This window comes from Balaenoptera acutorostrata, chromosome 7 (genome assembly GCF_949987535.1).
Source record: "Balaenoptera acutorostrata chromosome 7, mBalAcu1.1, whole genome shotgun sequence".
Lineage (NCBI taxonomy): Eukaryota > Metazoa > Chordata > Mammalia > Artiodactyla > Balaenopteridae > Balaenoptera > Balaenoptera acutorostrata.
This window is the reverse complement of record NC_080070.1, coordinates 51,390,280-51,406,135: the sequence shown is the minus strand read 5'-3', so window position 1 is coordinate 51,406,135 and position 15,856 is coordinate 51,390,280. Positions and strand designations below refer to the sequence as shown.

The following is a 15,856-nucleotide window of genomic DNA, read 5'->3' as shown; positions in this document are numbered from 1 at the left end:
AGACTGTCTTTTCTAAGAATTTGTCCATTTCTTCCAGGTTGTCCATTTTATTGGCATATAGTTGCTTGTAGTAATCTCTCATCATCCTTTGTATTTCTGCAGTGTCAGTTGTTACTTTTTTTTCATTTCTAATTCTGTTGATTTGAGTCTTCCATTTTTTCTTGATGAGTCTGGCTAATGGTTTATCAGTTTTGTTTATCTTCTCAAAGAACAGCTTTTAGTTTTATTGATCTTTGCTATTGTTTCTTAATTTCTTTTTCATTTATTTCTGATCTGATCTTTATGATTTCTTTCCTTCAGCTAACTTTGGGGATTTTTTGTTCTTCTTTCTCTAATTGCTTTAAGTGTACGGTTACGTTGTTTATTTGAGATTTTTCTTGTTTCTTGAGGTAGGATTGTATTGCTTTAAACTTCCCTCTTAGAACTGCAATTGCTGCATCCCATAGGTCTTGGGTCGTCATGTTTTCATTGTTATTTGTTTCTAGGTATGTTTTGATTTCCTCTTTGATTTCTTCAGTGATCTCTTGGTTATTTAGTAGCGTATTGTTTAGCTTCCATGTGTTTGTATTTTTTTACAGTTTTTTTTCCTGTAATTGATATCTAGTCTCATAGCTTTGTGGTAGGAAAAGATGCTTGATACAATTTCAATTTTCTTAAATTTACCAAGGCTTGATTTGTGACCCAAGATATGGTCTATCCTGGAGAATATTCCATGAACACTTGAGAAGAAAGTGTATCCTGTTGTTTTTGGATGGAATGTCCTATAAATATCAATTAAGTCCATCTTGTTTAATGTATCATTTAAAGCTTGTGTTTCCTTATTTATTTTCATTTTGGATGATCTGTCCATTGGTGAAAGTGAGGTGTGAAAGTCCCCTGCTATGATTGTGTTACTGTCGATTTCCCCTTTTATGGCTGTTAGCATTTGTCTTATGTATTGAGGTGCTCCTATGTTGGGTGCATAAATATTAACAATTGTTATATCTTCTTCTTGGATTGATCCCTTGATCATTATGTAGTGTCCTTCTTTGTCTCTTGTAATAGTCTTTATTTTAAAGTCTATTTTGTCTGATATGAGAATTGCTACTCCAGCTATCTTGTGATTTCCATTTGCATGGAATATCTTTTTCTATCCCCTCACTTTCAGTCTGTATGTGTCCCTTGGTCTGAAGTGGGTCTCTTGTAGACAGCATATGTACGGGTCTTGTTTTTGTATCCATTCAGCCAGTCTGTGTTTTTTGGTTGGAGCATGTAATCCATTTACATTTAAGGTAGTTATCGATATGTATGTTCCTGTGACCATTTTCTTAATTGTTTTGGGTTTGTTGTTGTAAGTCTTTTCCTTCTCTTGTGTCTCCTGCCTAGAGAAGTTCCTTAGCATTTGTTGTAAAGCTGATTTGTTGGTGCTGAATTCTCTTAACTTTTGCTTGTCTGTAAAGGTTTTAATTTCTCTGTGGAATCTGAATGAGATCCTTGCTGGGTAGAGTAATCTTGGTTGTAGGTTTTTCCCCTTTCATCACTTTAGATATGTCCTGCCACTCCCTTCTGGCTTACAGAGATTCTGCTGAAAAATCAGCTGTTAACCTTATGGGGATTCCCTTGTATGTTATTTGTTGCTTTTCTCTTGCTGATTTCAATATTTTTTCTTTGTATTTAATTTTTGATAGTTTGATTACTATGTGTGTTGGCATGTTTCTCCTTGAATTTATCCTGTATGGGACTCTGTGCTTCCTGGACTTGATTGACTATTTCTGTTTCCATGTTAGGGAAGTTTTCAACTATAATCTCTTCAAATATTTTCTCAGACCCTTTCTTTTTCTCTTCTTCTTCTGGGACCCCTATAATTCGAATGTTGGTGCGTTTAATGTTGTCCCAGATGTCTCTGAGACTGTCCTCAATTCTTTTCATTCTTTTTTCTTTATTCTGCTCTCTGGCAGTTATTTCCACCATTTTATCTTCCAGCTCACTTATCCGTTCTTCTGCCTCAGTTATTCTGTTATTGATTCCTTCTAGAGTATTTTTAATTTCAGTAATTCTGTTGTTCATCACTGTTCATTTGCTCTTTAGTTCTTCTAGATCCTTGTTAAATGTTTCTTGTATTTTCTCCATTCTGTTTCCGAGATTTTGGGTCATCTTTACTATCATTACTCTGAATTCTTTTTTAGGTAGGTTGCCTATTTTGTCTTCATTTATTTGGTCTTATAGGTTTTTATCTTGCTCTTTCATCTGTGACAAATTTTTTTGTCATTTCTTTTTTGTTTGTTTTTTTGATGGTGGTGCTGTATTCCTGTCTTACTGTTTGTTTGGCCTGAGACGTCCAGCGCTGGAGTTTGTAGGCAGTTGGATAGAGCTGGGTCTTGGTGCTGAGATGAGGACCTCCGGGAGGCCTCACTCCGACTGATATTCCCTGGGGTCTGAGGTTCTCTGTTAGTCCAGCAGTTTGGACTCGGAGCTCCCACCACAGGAGCTCGGGCCCGACCTCCGGCCTGGGAACCAAGATACCTCATGCGCACAGTCCAGCAGCAGCTCCAGCCTCCTCGCTCAGTCTCTCACTGCGGGACGCCAGCTGTTGTTTTAAAGTTAAAGCCAGATCTCTCTAGTTCCTTGCTGGGGGTGGGGAACTAGCTTGCCCCCAAAACTAATAATGAATGCAGAACTAACTTGCAAATAAGTGCAGTTTAAAATTAACTCGTGCTTAAGTTCTAGAACAGGCAATGCTAAGGTAAAAATATGAGAACAGCAGAGAACTTTCTGGGGAGGTAGAAATGTTCTACCTCACAGTTGAGGTGGGAGTTAAAGCATTTGTCAGAATTGTACAGCTAAAGTTTATGCATTTCTGGCCGGTGTAAATCCTACCTAAAAACTGAAAGAATAATTGAGTGATGGGGAGGGGGTGGCAGTATTAGGGATATAAGAATGGCAAGTAATTGTTGCAACTGGGTGTGATGGGTACCTGGAGGGCTTACTGTATTCTGCTTTCTGTTTACTTTATGTGCTTGAAATTTTCCATTATAAAGAAAATACAAAAACATCATGCATTTTGAAAGCCAGTTGGCCTGTCCCCCGTGCTGGAGTAATCTAGCATTAAATGAATCATAAATGAATGTCTGTTGCTCCCCTGCCCCACCCTCTCCCGGTCCCTCAGCCTGCACCAGGCGTGACTTGCAGGAGAAGCAGCTCCTTTTAAAATCAAAGCCTGCAGGTTGGCGTTCATGCCCTTGTATCCTAGGTGTTGAGGCTCCTGTTTAGAAACACTGGTTATTTTCATGCCCAGCTTCTCCTGATGGGCAGTCGCATTGCGTGGCTGTCTCGGCCACGTGGAGGATGCCCGCCAGTGTTCTAGCTGCCTCCCTGTCTTCTCCAGGGGCCTTCAGAAGTGAGTTCAGTCTATATCACATGTTATGGTGGAAAGTTTCCAGCACATATAACAAGGGGAGAGAATGGAGACTGGATAATGGAGTCCCGTCCCTGTCACCAGCTTAACAGTCACCAGTGCAGGGCCCGTCATAGCTCATCTGTCACACCCCCTGCCCCTCCCCCCATTATTTTGAAACATGTCCCAGACATCATTTCTTGTGATTCTTGTACCAGCTCTTTGCAGGCACTTAGCCAAGAGAAGAGAAAAGCCTGGTTTTGTTCCTCTCTCACTCTTCCCACAACCTTCACCAACTCCCAAAATCTTCTATAAATATTTTAGTATATATCCCTAAAATATAAGGACTCTTCTAAACATCACCACAATGCCATTACCACATCTAAAAAAGACAACAAAAATTTATCACCAAATATCCAGTCGGTATTCAACCGCAATTATCTCATGATAAGTTTTTTCTCAGTTGGTTTGTTGGACTCGCAATCCAAATAAGATCAGCGCCTTGCACTGTAGCTAGCTGTTCTGCCTGATAAGGTGCTATTCAGACAGAGAGGAACTTGCTTTATTTGGGAGGCATGAGCTCTTCCCACCTCTGCTGTTCTCAGCTGTGTGAAGCAAGTGGGAGCCAGCGTGGGTGATTGTGCAGTCGGCATCCCTGCCGAAGGCACGCTTCACCCCAGTGGCTCAAGTGAAGAGTCTTCAGTGAATGACTTCTCACAGGAGCGGACCGGGATGTTGGGACACCCAGTGACTACCGGAGCCCGGCACAGGGGGAGAAATGCCCGGGCTTCTCCTCCCTCTCCCCAGCCCCCTCCAGTGTCCTGCTGCTGCCTCCCACTGGTGAAACTTGCTGGGAGCCCCAGAGTTTGCAGGGGTCAGTTTCTGGGGTACATGCGGGGACCTGGAGGGGCAAACAAGAATCAGTGCAGTGTCCAAGAGCTGGCTATCAAGTAAAAACACCTGCAGCCAAACCCTGGTCCTGTCACTTACTAGCTCTGTGACTTAAAGCAAGTTGCTTAACCTCTCTGTACCTCAGTTTCCTCCTTTGAAAGAGGAGATAACAACAGTACCTACCTTACAGGGATGCCAAGCAACTTAAGTGAGATCATGTATGTGTTGCCTGGCCCACAGTGAGTGCTCAATAAATGTGAGCTATAATTATTATAAACTGCTGCTAAAAACCACCCAGGCCAAACAGGTCACAGTCTCTCTTTATCTGGCTCCTCGTTTCTCTCTAGACCTGATGACTCCAGCTTGCCTCCAGCCTAGAGATGGGCCTGAGAATTCTTTGGCCTTCACCCCTGTCCCTCTGATGTCATCCTTCTTATAGGCCCCGCACTGTTGTTTGTCTTTGAAGGTTCATCCAGCCCTGAAGGTCACAGCAGGTCTCAGTCCTTCCTACCCCAGATGACTAAATGAAAGGCCCAGCTAAGCCAACTGGGACTGTTCACAAAGAGTGTTTTCAGGGTCAAATTCTCCATCATACTATTCAGGTCCCAATACAGTAGAGTAAGTACAGACTCAGAAATCATGTTGCCAGTTATCAGGAGCTTCAGAGACTTAGCAAAGAGAGCAGAAAAGCCCAGCTTTGCTTCTTTCTTCCCCTTCCCACTACCTTCATTGTCTCAGAAAACCTTCATGCCAGGCTCAGCTCTGCTCCCTATGTTGGTGGCAAAGGTGAGTTAACAGCTGCAGGACAGGTGTCAGAAGTTTACAGCCCTGGTTACCAGGGGGGAAGGGTGGGGGGAAAGGATAGTTAGGGAGTTTGGGATTGATATGTACACCCTGCTATATTTAAAATAGATGACCAACAAGGACCTACTGTATAGCACAAGGAACTCTGCTTAATATTCTGTAGTAACCTAAGTGGGAAAAGAATTTGAAAAAGAATAGATACATGTATATGTATAACTGAATCACTCTACTGTACACCTGAAACGAACACAACATTGTTAATCAACTATAATATATTGGGTTGGCCAAAAAGTTCGTTTGGTTAATGAATACGTTATTCGATAAAGTTCTTGGTGAAAATGAAATGTGTTTTATTTTTACCTAAAACCAAATGAACTTTTTGGCCAACCAACCCAATAAAATAAAAAAAAATTTTGTTAAAGCTGTTTACAGCCCAGTAGGAAAGAAGAGACCCAAATAATTGTAATTTTACATAGAGTAGAAGAAATGTCATAGGAGAAACCCTAGAAGCCATGGGATTTTAGAGACAGAAGAACCCAGTTTTAGCTAAGGGGCCCAAACTGAGAAGGTTCTGGATCCATGCAGAGGATGGGGTGGGTCGGCTCCCATCAGCCAGGGCTGTGGTGGGCAGGGCCTGCCTTACCAGCAGCTGCCAGTTCAGTACAAGTCCCTGGGTGTTTAGTTGTGATGAAGCACCCCAGCTCACAAGTTTACGATGGCTTCCTGCGATGAGCGTGGAAACTTTCTTCTTCTCCTTTTTTTTTTAAATTGAGTCCCAGCCCCACGAGAGTAAAAATCACCTACCTACACACAAATAAAAAGTAACTTAATAGGGCTTCCCTGGTGGCGCAGTGGTTGAGAGTCTGCCTGCTAATGCAGGGGACACGGGTTCGAGCCCTGGTCTGGGAAGATCCCACATGCCGCGGAGCGACTAAGCCCGTGAGCCACAACTACTGAGCCTGCGCGTCTGGAGCCTGTGCCCCGCAACGGGAGGGGCCGCGATAGTGAAAGGCCCGCGCACCGCGATGAAGAGCGGTCCCCGCACCGCAATGAAGAGTGGCCCCCGCTTGCCGCAACTGGAGAAAGCCCTCGCACGAACCGAAGACCCAACACAGCCAAAAATAAATAAATATATAAATAATTTAAAAAAAAAAAAAAAAGGTAACTTAATAATGGGTTTAGCTAACCCATTCTTTAAGGGCATGGGCCATAAATCTCCAGTATGTACAACAGTGCTTATAAAACACGTGTACTGTCTATTTCAGCTCCATGTCGTTGAGTTGAGGAAGACAGGAAAAGAAGAGAGCAAGGAGGTAGTAATTACTGGCTACTAGGGGCTGGACTCACTTTCTCTTGGGGTTTTGATTGAGTTGTCACCAGTTAGTCATTAATTGCAACTCTTCAGAATCAAAAAGCAGTAGAAAGGAGTAGTGATTAATGTCTATACAGCATCTTAAAATGTATAAAGTGCTTTTTCTCAACTAATTCCTTAAAATGTGAATTAGAAATACTACCCTTTCACATCACAGACAAGGAAACTGAGGGTCAAAATGGCCCAAGGTCACATAGCTGGTAGGAGTAGGATGGGCCTCTTTTACTCAGCCTGTTTTGGACCTGAGCCTTCCTAGCCACCAGGCTTTCGTGGGGCCTTGCAGACTGTGCAAATTATACTATAAGTGCAATAGGCCGTTTTCACTTTCTAAATAGAAATATTATAATGTTGGACCCTCCACCCCTCCCTGCCTTGAGATCCTGGTGTCTGCACCCCTCTCCCCCCTGCAGATTGCTAACTGTCACAAATTGGGTTCTCTGGGAAGGGGACTCTGAGCCCAAGTTTAGTGGGCAGGATGTTTCTAAGGGAATACCTTTGGGATTTACAGCTGTGGAAGGAAGTATAAGAAAGCACGTTGGACAGAAGCAGAAGTGAAGCTGTGGACCAGGCTGACAAAGCCAGGAGCTCTGGGGCCAAAGTGGCATGTCACAGTTATCCCATGATGGGCCGAGGTGGCCAGGCCTTTGGGCCCTCCCTGCTCGGTCCTGGGATGTGGGTGGCCCTAGGTGAGGCGGCCCTGGGTAGGCGAGGCATTCCATAAAGGCCCAGCTGGAGGCTGTCTGCCCGCACGTCCCCAGCAGCCACCAAGAGTCCATCCTCGAGGGCTGTCTGGGTTGCACAGCACCATGTGCGTTACACTGACCTGGGGAAATTCTCATCCATCACTTCTTACTACACCTGTTTCTGTTAGCTTTATAGTAGGCTCTCAGTAAATGATCGTTGAATGAATAAGTGAAGGACTAGCTAAAAAAAATACTCACTGAATAACTAAGGCTGTGCAAGTTAAAGTATCTGTCTTCCCCAGGGCTTTGGCATTCAGTCAGTGCTTTTTATTCTGCCATCAAGATTCTTGATAGTCATGCGGTCTCCTTCCCCTGTGCCCTCGTAGATAGGGTGGCCATTGGGACAGTCTTGGTTTATGCCTGTTGTCCAGCTTAATTGTTAATAGCACCCTCTTACCTTCTCAGAAATGGACTGGTTTGGGTAATATATCATATAGCCACTTATTCATGGACCCTTGGAGTGTCAGAAAGGGCCCTCTTCTGAAACCAGGCTTTCAGCACTGGGGTGACTTGCCCCAGCTCTCACGTCTACCTCTTCTGCCCCTTGCTGTGTGTCTGCAGAGGAAGCTCAGATTCCTGCTCTGACCGTGACTTTCCTCCCTTGGCCCTTTTGCTCCTCATGCCTCCATCCTTAGGCGTACTCAGGCATTCTCTCCCCTACTGTCTTCAGAGTCACCACTTGTTTCATATGTGCATCGATCGGAGACTGAATGGGAGAAGGTGAGTAAAAATTTTATGCTACTACTGATCAAGACTAAGACCCGGATAGAAAAATGGACAAAGACCACAAACAGTTTACAGAAAAGGAAATACAAATGCTTTCAAACTTGTGAAAGATGTTCAACCTCATTCATAATAAGAGAAATAGAAATTAAAACCACAACGAGATGCCAGTTTTCATCTCTCACATTGGCACTTTTGTTGGTAGGATTATTGTAAATTACCACAAACATTTTTGGAGGGCCATTGGGTAGAATCCATCAAATGAAAAATAAAAGTTATCTGTTGACCTAGCATACATTCTAGGAATTTATTCTACTTGCACATGAGTGCAAAGAAGTATGTGTGAGGAGATTTTAATATCTTTTTTTTTTTAAGAAATGATTGGAAACATCTAAATATCCATCATTAAGAAACTAATCAAATACGTTATGGTAACAGGAATGTATTCTTTTCTCTCCTCCGTACACAGCTTTCTCTTTTTTTAGATTTCAGCTAAAATATCACCTCCCCTGAGAGGCCTTCCCTAACCAGTCTTTCTAAAGGAGGGCCCCCTCTTCTCTCTTTCACTTGCCATAACTTGCAGTAATTTTCTTAGTTCATTTGTATTTTGGGCTCCCTCTCCCTTTAGAATGTAAGCTCTGAAGGGGCAGTCTAGAATTCTTTTTCACTATTGTATCCCCAGCATCTATCAATAGCATAGTATTGGGTTGGCCAAAAAGTTTGTTTGGATTTTTCCATAACATCTTGCAGAAAAACCCGAACAAACTTTTTGGCCAACCCAGTATTTAGCACTTAATATGTATTGATTGAATGAACCCAATATTTAGCACTTAATATGTATTGATTGAATGAACGACTTTAAAAAAGACTGTTGAATCTCAGATAAAACTGCATGTTATCCTTATTGGTGAAACATTAAAATAAAAATAATGTCAGGTGTGGTAATGTGATTTAGTGTGTATTTGGTCCTCATCTCCCCCCCAGTCCCCATTTGGCAGAGCTACCAAAGACCTTGGAATTTCCTAAGCATTAAGAGCAATGGGAGCAACTTTTGTTACAATATTTGGTCTTTCAGTCCTCAGTTCCTGAAATAGCTCCAGAGCCATAAAAGTGAAAGGAGTGTCTTCCAATTCATAACATGCCCCTTCTAACCACACCTGTCTTATGTTAATGAGGTGACTTTTGGAGAGCCGGCTGGTTGCCAGGGGAACCAACCAAGTGATGAGAGGGTTGGAATTTTAAACCCCACCTCCCAGACCTCTGGGGAAGGGAGAGCAACTGAAGATTGAGTTAAGTCACTAATAGCCAGTGATTTGATCAACCATGCCTGTGTAATGAAGCCTCCATAAAAAACCAGAAGGGCGGGGTTTGGAGATCTTTCAGGTTGGGGAACACGTGGAGGTGCTGGAAGAGTGGTGCACGGCATGGAGGCTCTGTGCCCCTTCCCACAATCCTTGCTCTTAGGCATCTGTTTGTTTCTGAGTTTTGTCCTTTTGTAATAAGATGGTAATCTAGTAAGTAAACTGTTTTCCTGAGATCTGTGGGCCACTCTAGCAAATTAAACTGGAGGAGGAGGGATTGTGGGGACCTTCTATTTATAGGCACTTGGTGGGAGGCACAGGTGACAACCTGGACTTGGAATTGGCCTCTGAAGGGGGAGGCGGCGTCTTTGAGACCAAGCCCTTAAGCTGTGGCATCTGATACTGTCTCCAATTAGATGGTGTCAGAACTGAGTTAAATTATAGGACACCCAGCTGGTGTCACAGAATTGCTAGATGTATGGAAAACCCACACATCCGGTGTCAGAAGTGAAGTAGTGAAGTAGTAGACTATTGAGAATAGAGGGGCAACAGAGTGTTTTCTTTTACGTCAGGTATCACCATTGTTATTGAAGAGTATTCTGGAAGCATGATCAAAAAGCAACTAGACAAGAAAATGAAATAAATTTAAATGTTGGGAAGGAAGAGGTGAAAATAATTAGTAACGCAGTTGATGTGACTATATATACTTTGGGGGAAAAATACAGATTAACAAATTATAATGGAAGAATAGTTTTCCTGAGTCTACCTTTTGCTGTTGCCCTGGCCAAAGTGATTTTGCTCTGTAGGGATTTTGGGGATAGCTTTAATCAGATATAATTTCAAACTTTAAAGTTGCAAGAATAGTATATATCCCTTACTTAGATTTACCTATTGTTTACATTTTGCCCCGTTTGAGTTGCCTATTTATAATTACATCTATATACACATATAATTCTTTCATTCTGAAACATTTAAGGATGAATTGAAACTATTGTGTATAGTATTTCCTACAAAATGATTTTTTTTCCTATAACCAATTAATCAAAATCAGAAAAATTTAACATAAGTTTAAGACTATAATCTGTTGTCCATATTCAGATTTTATCTATTGTCCCAGTAACATCCTGTGTAACTACTTTTTCTCCTGGGTCTGCATCTAACCCAGGATCACACATTGTGCTTAGTTCTCAAATCTCATAAGTCATCTTTAATTTGGAAAAGGTATTTCAGTTCTTGACCTTTAAGTTTTGGAAGAGTATCAATCACTTATTTTGTAAAGTGGCCCCCAATTTTGATATATCAAATATATATATATTTGATGTTTCCTCATTACATTGAGATTATGAATACCACAGACGTGGTATTGTATCCTTCATATCGTATCAGGAGGCATCTTGGTTTATCGCCATATTGTGATGATAGATTTGACCACTTGGTTTAGATGGTGTTTGCCAGGTTTCTCCTAAAGTGTTATTATTTTTCTCTTTGTGTTTAAAAAGTAATCTGTGGAGTGACGCTTTAAGACTGTTTATCTTATTTTCATCAAACTTTTATTCCCTAGTTTTAGCGTTCATTTATGATTTTTTTTTAATTTATTTATTTTTTGGCTGCACTGGGTGTTCGTTGCTGCACGCCCGCTTTTCTCTCTAGTTGTGGTGAGCGGGGGCTGCTACTGTTCATTGCGGTGCATGGGCTTCTCATTTTGCGGTGGCTTCTCTTGTTGTGGAGCATGGGCTCTAGGCATGTTGGCTTCAGCAGTTGTGGTGCATGGGCTCACTAGTTGTGGTGTGCAGGCTCTAAGGTGTGCGGGCTTCAGTAGTTGTGGCACACGGGCTCAGTAGTTGTGGCGCACAGTCTTAGTTGTTCTGCGGCATGTGGGATCTTCCTGGACCAGGGCTCGAACCCATATCCCCTGCGTTGGCAGGCGGATTCTTTACCACTGTGCCACCAGGCAAGTCCTTTACCCTATTTTCTGCTTCTTGCCATGTGATTTGTAGTCGTACAGAATTTCTCTACCTTCCGTTCTCCTCTTCCCGAGGTTTTAGGCAGGACCATCTTACATACTTTTGTTACCAAACTCTCATACACTCTAAAAGTTTGATCGGTTTCCTTATGGGCTAGATCTAGTTGTGTATTAGCCACCTGTTCCCTCTGTTATTGTTTATTTATGTATTGTTATAGATAACATTCTTATGTTTGCACGTTCATGTATGTCTCCACATGTGTTGTGTTAACTCAAATATTACAGATTAAGGGGACCCTGCTTCATGGTTCTAAAATAGATCATGTGATTTAGAGATAAGAAGCTCCAGTGCCCACCAACAGCAAATTTATTTGCAAACAAAGTTAGCTGCCTCAGGAATCTAGAATTTTGAATTAGATTCTCTTAAGGTTTAACAAAAGAAACCTTCCCTTGGCAAAAGATTGAGGTTAAAAGAGTGATGACCAGTCTACCTTTTCCTTTCTTCCCTGAATTTAGATAGGAATCAGTGTTTTAATTGCAGGAAAGAGCAAGACGATGGTATCTCACCCATGAGAAATCGGATCCCTACCAAAGTCTTCGGGTGTTGTGTTTGGGAGTTCATCTATTCAACAACTATTATTAAGGGTCTACTATATATATCAGCTGGTGCTAAATGCTATGGGGAAAAAAAATAAAGCAAGATAAAAGAGACTGATATTAATGGGAGGGGGGTGCTTTTTTATAGAGAGTACTTAGGAAAGAAAAGTGAGATGGTGATATTTGAATAGGGACCTGAAGGAAGGGGGGCGGGGGCGCTGGGAGGGGTGGAGATGGGGGGAGGTGAGCAGAGGGAGCGCCTTACAAGTAGCAGGAACGGGGAAATGGGGGAGGAAGTTCAGAGACTGCTTGCTGTGCCTGAGGCTGAGCATTGGGGCATTGCCGTGTTTATATGGTGAAGATGAAGAATCAGCAAAGGAGAAGTAGTCGGTGAGGCAGGAGAGTAGAGAGAGAAGGTACTTGGATGCCAGGTGAAAAACCTGTTTCCAGAAAAAGGGAGTAAACTCGGTGAAATGTTGCTGATGGGTCAAATAGGTTGAAGATGGAGAACTGTAGCCTTGGGGGACCCTGATGTGCTGCTTCAGTGGAAGGGGTGGAGACAAACCCTCATTGAAATAGGTTCAAGAGAGAATGCACTGAGTCCGGATGACTCTCGAGAGGATTTTGCTCTCCAGAGGAGCAGAAAAATGGGATGGGATCTAAAGAGTAATGTGGGACCAAGGAAGGGATTTTTCAAGATGGGAGGTGTTATTTTGTTAGTGGGCTGATGGGAATTAGCCGATAGACAAGAAACAATTGTTGACCCAGAAAAGAGGATAGGGTAGCAGAAGCAATGTGCTTGAGCACACGAGCTCCTTGTGATCAAGTACTTGAACGGAGAGATCATTTGAGGTAGGAAGAAGACTGGCATCCACAGTGTGAAGAGGGAAGCTGCGTTTGTTGTATAGTTTGGTACAGTGAACAGAGAAGCAAGTAAAACCAAGTGGGCCACCAGCACATCAGCTTCCTTTTCTGCTCTTGCTTTGATTTCTCTCCTTGTTTCTGGCATCTGTGGATTTCCATTTCTTTGACCTTCACTTTTTTTTTTTTTTTTTTTTTTAAAGATGAACATTTCTGTGGTTTAGAGTTGGGGGCAGTGGTGCTGTCCTTCAGTTAGTCCAGTGTGTTTTGTTGCTGGAAGAAATTAAAAATAGATCCTTTGAAAGGATTTAAGAGGCCTTGATGTTATATTACAGGGGAAACATTATACAGAGAACTTTTAATATCACAATTGAAAGTATCAGAATATACAGTATATGCTAAATAACTATTTGAATGTTCAGAAAAATTCTCTTGCCTTTTAATTGTCTCCTCAGTTAAAGGTGGAAGGACTCATCTGCGTAAATAAGCATAGTTGAAAATATCAGAGATGTTAGTTTAAGCTTTATTGTTAACTTTATTTTTTCAAAATAAAAATATATTTACCTTTTTCCTGATTGTAAAAGAAATACATGTTTGTTGTAAAATATTCAAACAGTACAGAAATGTATAAAGTGAAGTCAGCTCTTCTAACCCACCCTGAAGTCCAGGGGCTTTATAAATGCATATAATTTAAATTATCCAGATCAGAACAGCCCATCTCACAGTGAGTTCTTAAAAAGGACAGGACACAAAACTGACCTTTGTTTCAGAATTAAATGTTTGATAATGAAATGCCAGTCTTAGCTTTTGACTTGTGGGTTTTCCTGATCACTGAGCAGTAAGTACAAAACAGTTTTAAAGATTGGACTTATTTGATGAAATGCGGATTTGTACTTAGCACATCTTGGGGTCCTTTTTATAGGAGAAAGAGGTACTAGGAGCTGTGGATCACAGTTCCCAGCATGAGGAAAATGAGCAAAGAGCATCAACCCAGAGGGAGAAATCACTACAGCAGAAGAATGAAGATGAAAATAAAGTAGCAGATAAACCTGCCTGGGAGGCAGAAAAGACCACTGAACCTAGAAACGAGGTAAGCAAGTCAGAATATCCCGGCCGTACCATTTTGGCTTTAAGGTAGATTTTATGGCTTTTGATGGTTTGTGCTGAGAATGAATTTTGTATATGTGTGCCTTACCGTTAAGTAAATCTGATATATGAAAATACATGTTTTTTAAAAATTGTGGATGTGGTTGTTTGGTTTACAAAGGAATCAGCCCACGGAACATTGTATCTGGTTAAACTCACAGACACCCATCCAGGAACTTGCTAGCAGGTTTTGTTGTGTTTGCAAGGGATACAGAGATGGCTGGCATCCTGAACCCAGGAATCCTCAATCAACCAGCCACTTGCAGAAGCAGTCAGGTTGGCTAGGTCTGGCAGGGCAAGCCAGAGGACCCTGCAGGCATAGCACCCTCAATCCAGCTGGGACTTGGGCTCAAGTCCTCACTCGGTCTCCTGGTACGCCACGCTGAAGGGGCAATCCAGGAGCCCACTTTGCATCTTTGACTAGGCCGAGTAGGATAACCTCCTTGGCTCCTCTGTGTATAACCACACTCATCAGCAGTGAAAAGGGTATGTAGAAAGATGAACTCCAGAAGCTAGGCTGAAGGGATGGATTCTTCCTGTAGCCTGTGCTTCCTCCCTTCTTTCACTTGGAACATAATCTGGACTGTAATTTTGCTCAGCCCTGCTGAGGTCCTAGCCCACAAGCCTGGCAAACAAATGCTCCAGACGGGTCTGGAGGTTCCACAGACCTTTAACCACTTGACACTTCCCCTGGAAGGTGCCACCCTTGCAGGTCTTACCCTGATGGGTCTCTCAGCCCTGAATTGCCCCAGGTGACATTTGGAGCTGTGCCTTGAACAGCTGGGAGGGTAGAGAGAGTACCATGTCTTGTCCTTTCTCAGACAGCCCACCATCATTGTAGCCTTACCTATGTAACATCACACCGAACATTACATGATTAACAGAGCTAAGTCAGAAAACAGCTCTGCTCCCTTTGCCCACCCACCATGCCCCCACCCCCTCCAGCCTATTCTAACCTGTTCTAGGGAACTAGTTCTTCCCTATACGCTGGGTGAAATCTGGGACAGACCCTGTGACTTCTAGATAATCAGACAAAAATTTCTCTCTGGTCATCCCAGTGCCGCAGTTGATAAGTATAGCCAGTGTAATTCTCAAAAACTGAACTGAAATTTAGTTTTTCCCCTCCTATCCCTGCTGCTGCAGCCTCAAAGCGTGGCTGAGTGGAAAGGGGTGTGTGTGGCCAGCTTCTTGGTTTCCCCAGTTCTTCCTCCCTTGCTTGTACAGACAGCCGCCTTCTCTGGAGCTGGGGGTGTGTGATGGGTGGTAAGAGCTCAGCACAGGTGTTCCTTGACTGGAGCCAGCCTGAAACTGCTTTCCCTGGGCCGTAGGATGTTATTTAAAACTGCTTCTCTGTTGGATGGGCTCTTTCATTTCACAGGTTCTTTGGAGACCCCACCGCCCCGCTGGGAGTCCTTCACCTGCCCCTCTTCACAAGGACACATGCACCTCCACCTCCAGGTGGCCTCTCAACCACGTGCTGGTCCTGGAAACCTGCACCTCACCTCCTTTATCAGTCCAGTCACTTCTCTAACTGCAGCCCTTGCTTGGCCTCTTGCCCTTATTTTTCAGGCAAGCTCTGGATGCACATCTGCTGTGTTCCCTAAACACACCATGTTTCTATGTGGTTTCTAAGTCCCTTTTTGCTAGTCTCACGGTGGGGAGCTCACCCCAAAGAACCCTCCCATTTTCACTTTACCTCTCAGGCTGTTCAACACCTTTATGACCTACAGTTGAGGATCCCATCGCAGCCTGGTATTTCACTGTGAAATGCAGGTATTTCCACTTGCCTCTGCTCTTACCCACTGTTGTTCTCCCCAGGCCTCCTTGTGTTTTCCTTGTAATTCACGTACCTTGCTGTGGCTTTACCACCTGCTTACACACACACATCAGTGCCAGTGAACACTGAAAGAACCATATTTGTTTTGAAGGAGACCTTTCAGCTCACATTCCTGAGTGCCTCCGAAGTCATCTTTTTTGAGGCAAAAGATGTTTTTACCACTTCATCGTGTATAGATTTATGCTCTTGGTTCATTTTTCTCCTGGGTATGTCTTTGCAATTACACCCCTTCACTAGACTTCCCA

General features: G+C 42.9%; 1 protein-coding gene across 1 annotated transcript in view; it reads left to right on the top strand.

Moving 5' to 3' along the window:
• NFE2L3 (NFE2 like bZIP transcription factor 3) overlaps positions 1 to 15,856 on the top strand; it is a 36,285-nt gene that overhangs the window by 15,487 nt on the left and 4,942 nt on the right. The window contains exon 2 of the mRNA XM_007171530.2: positions 13,551 to 13,718. Coding sequence (XP_007171592.2) covers positions 13,551 to 13,718 — 168 coding nt within the window. The remainder of the gene's footprint in view (positions 1 to 13,550; positions 13,719 to 15,856) is intronic.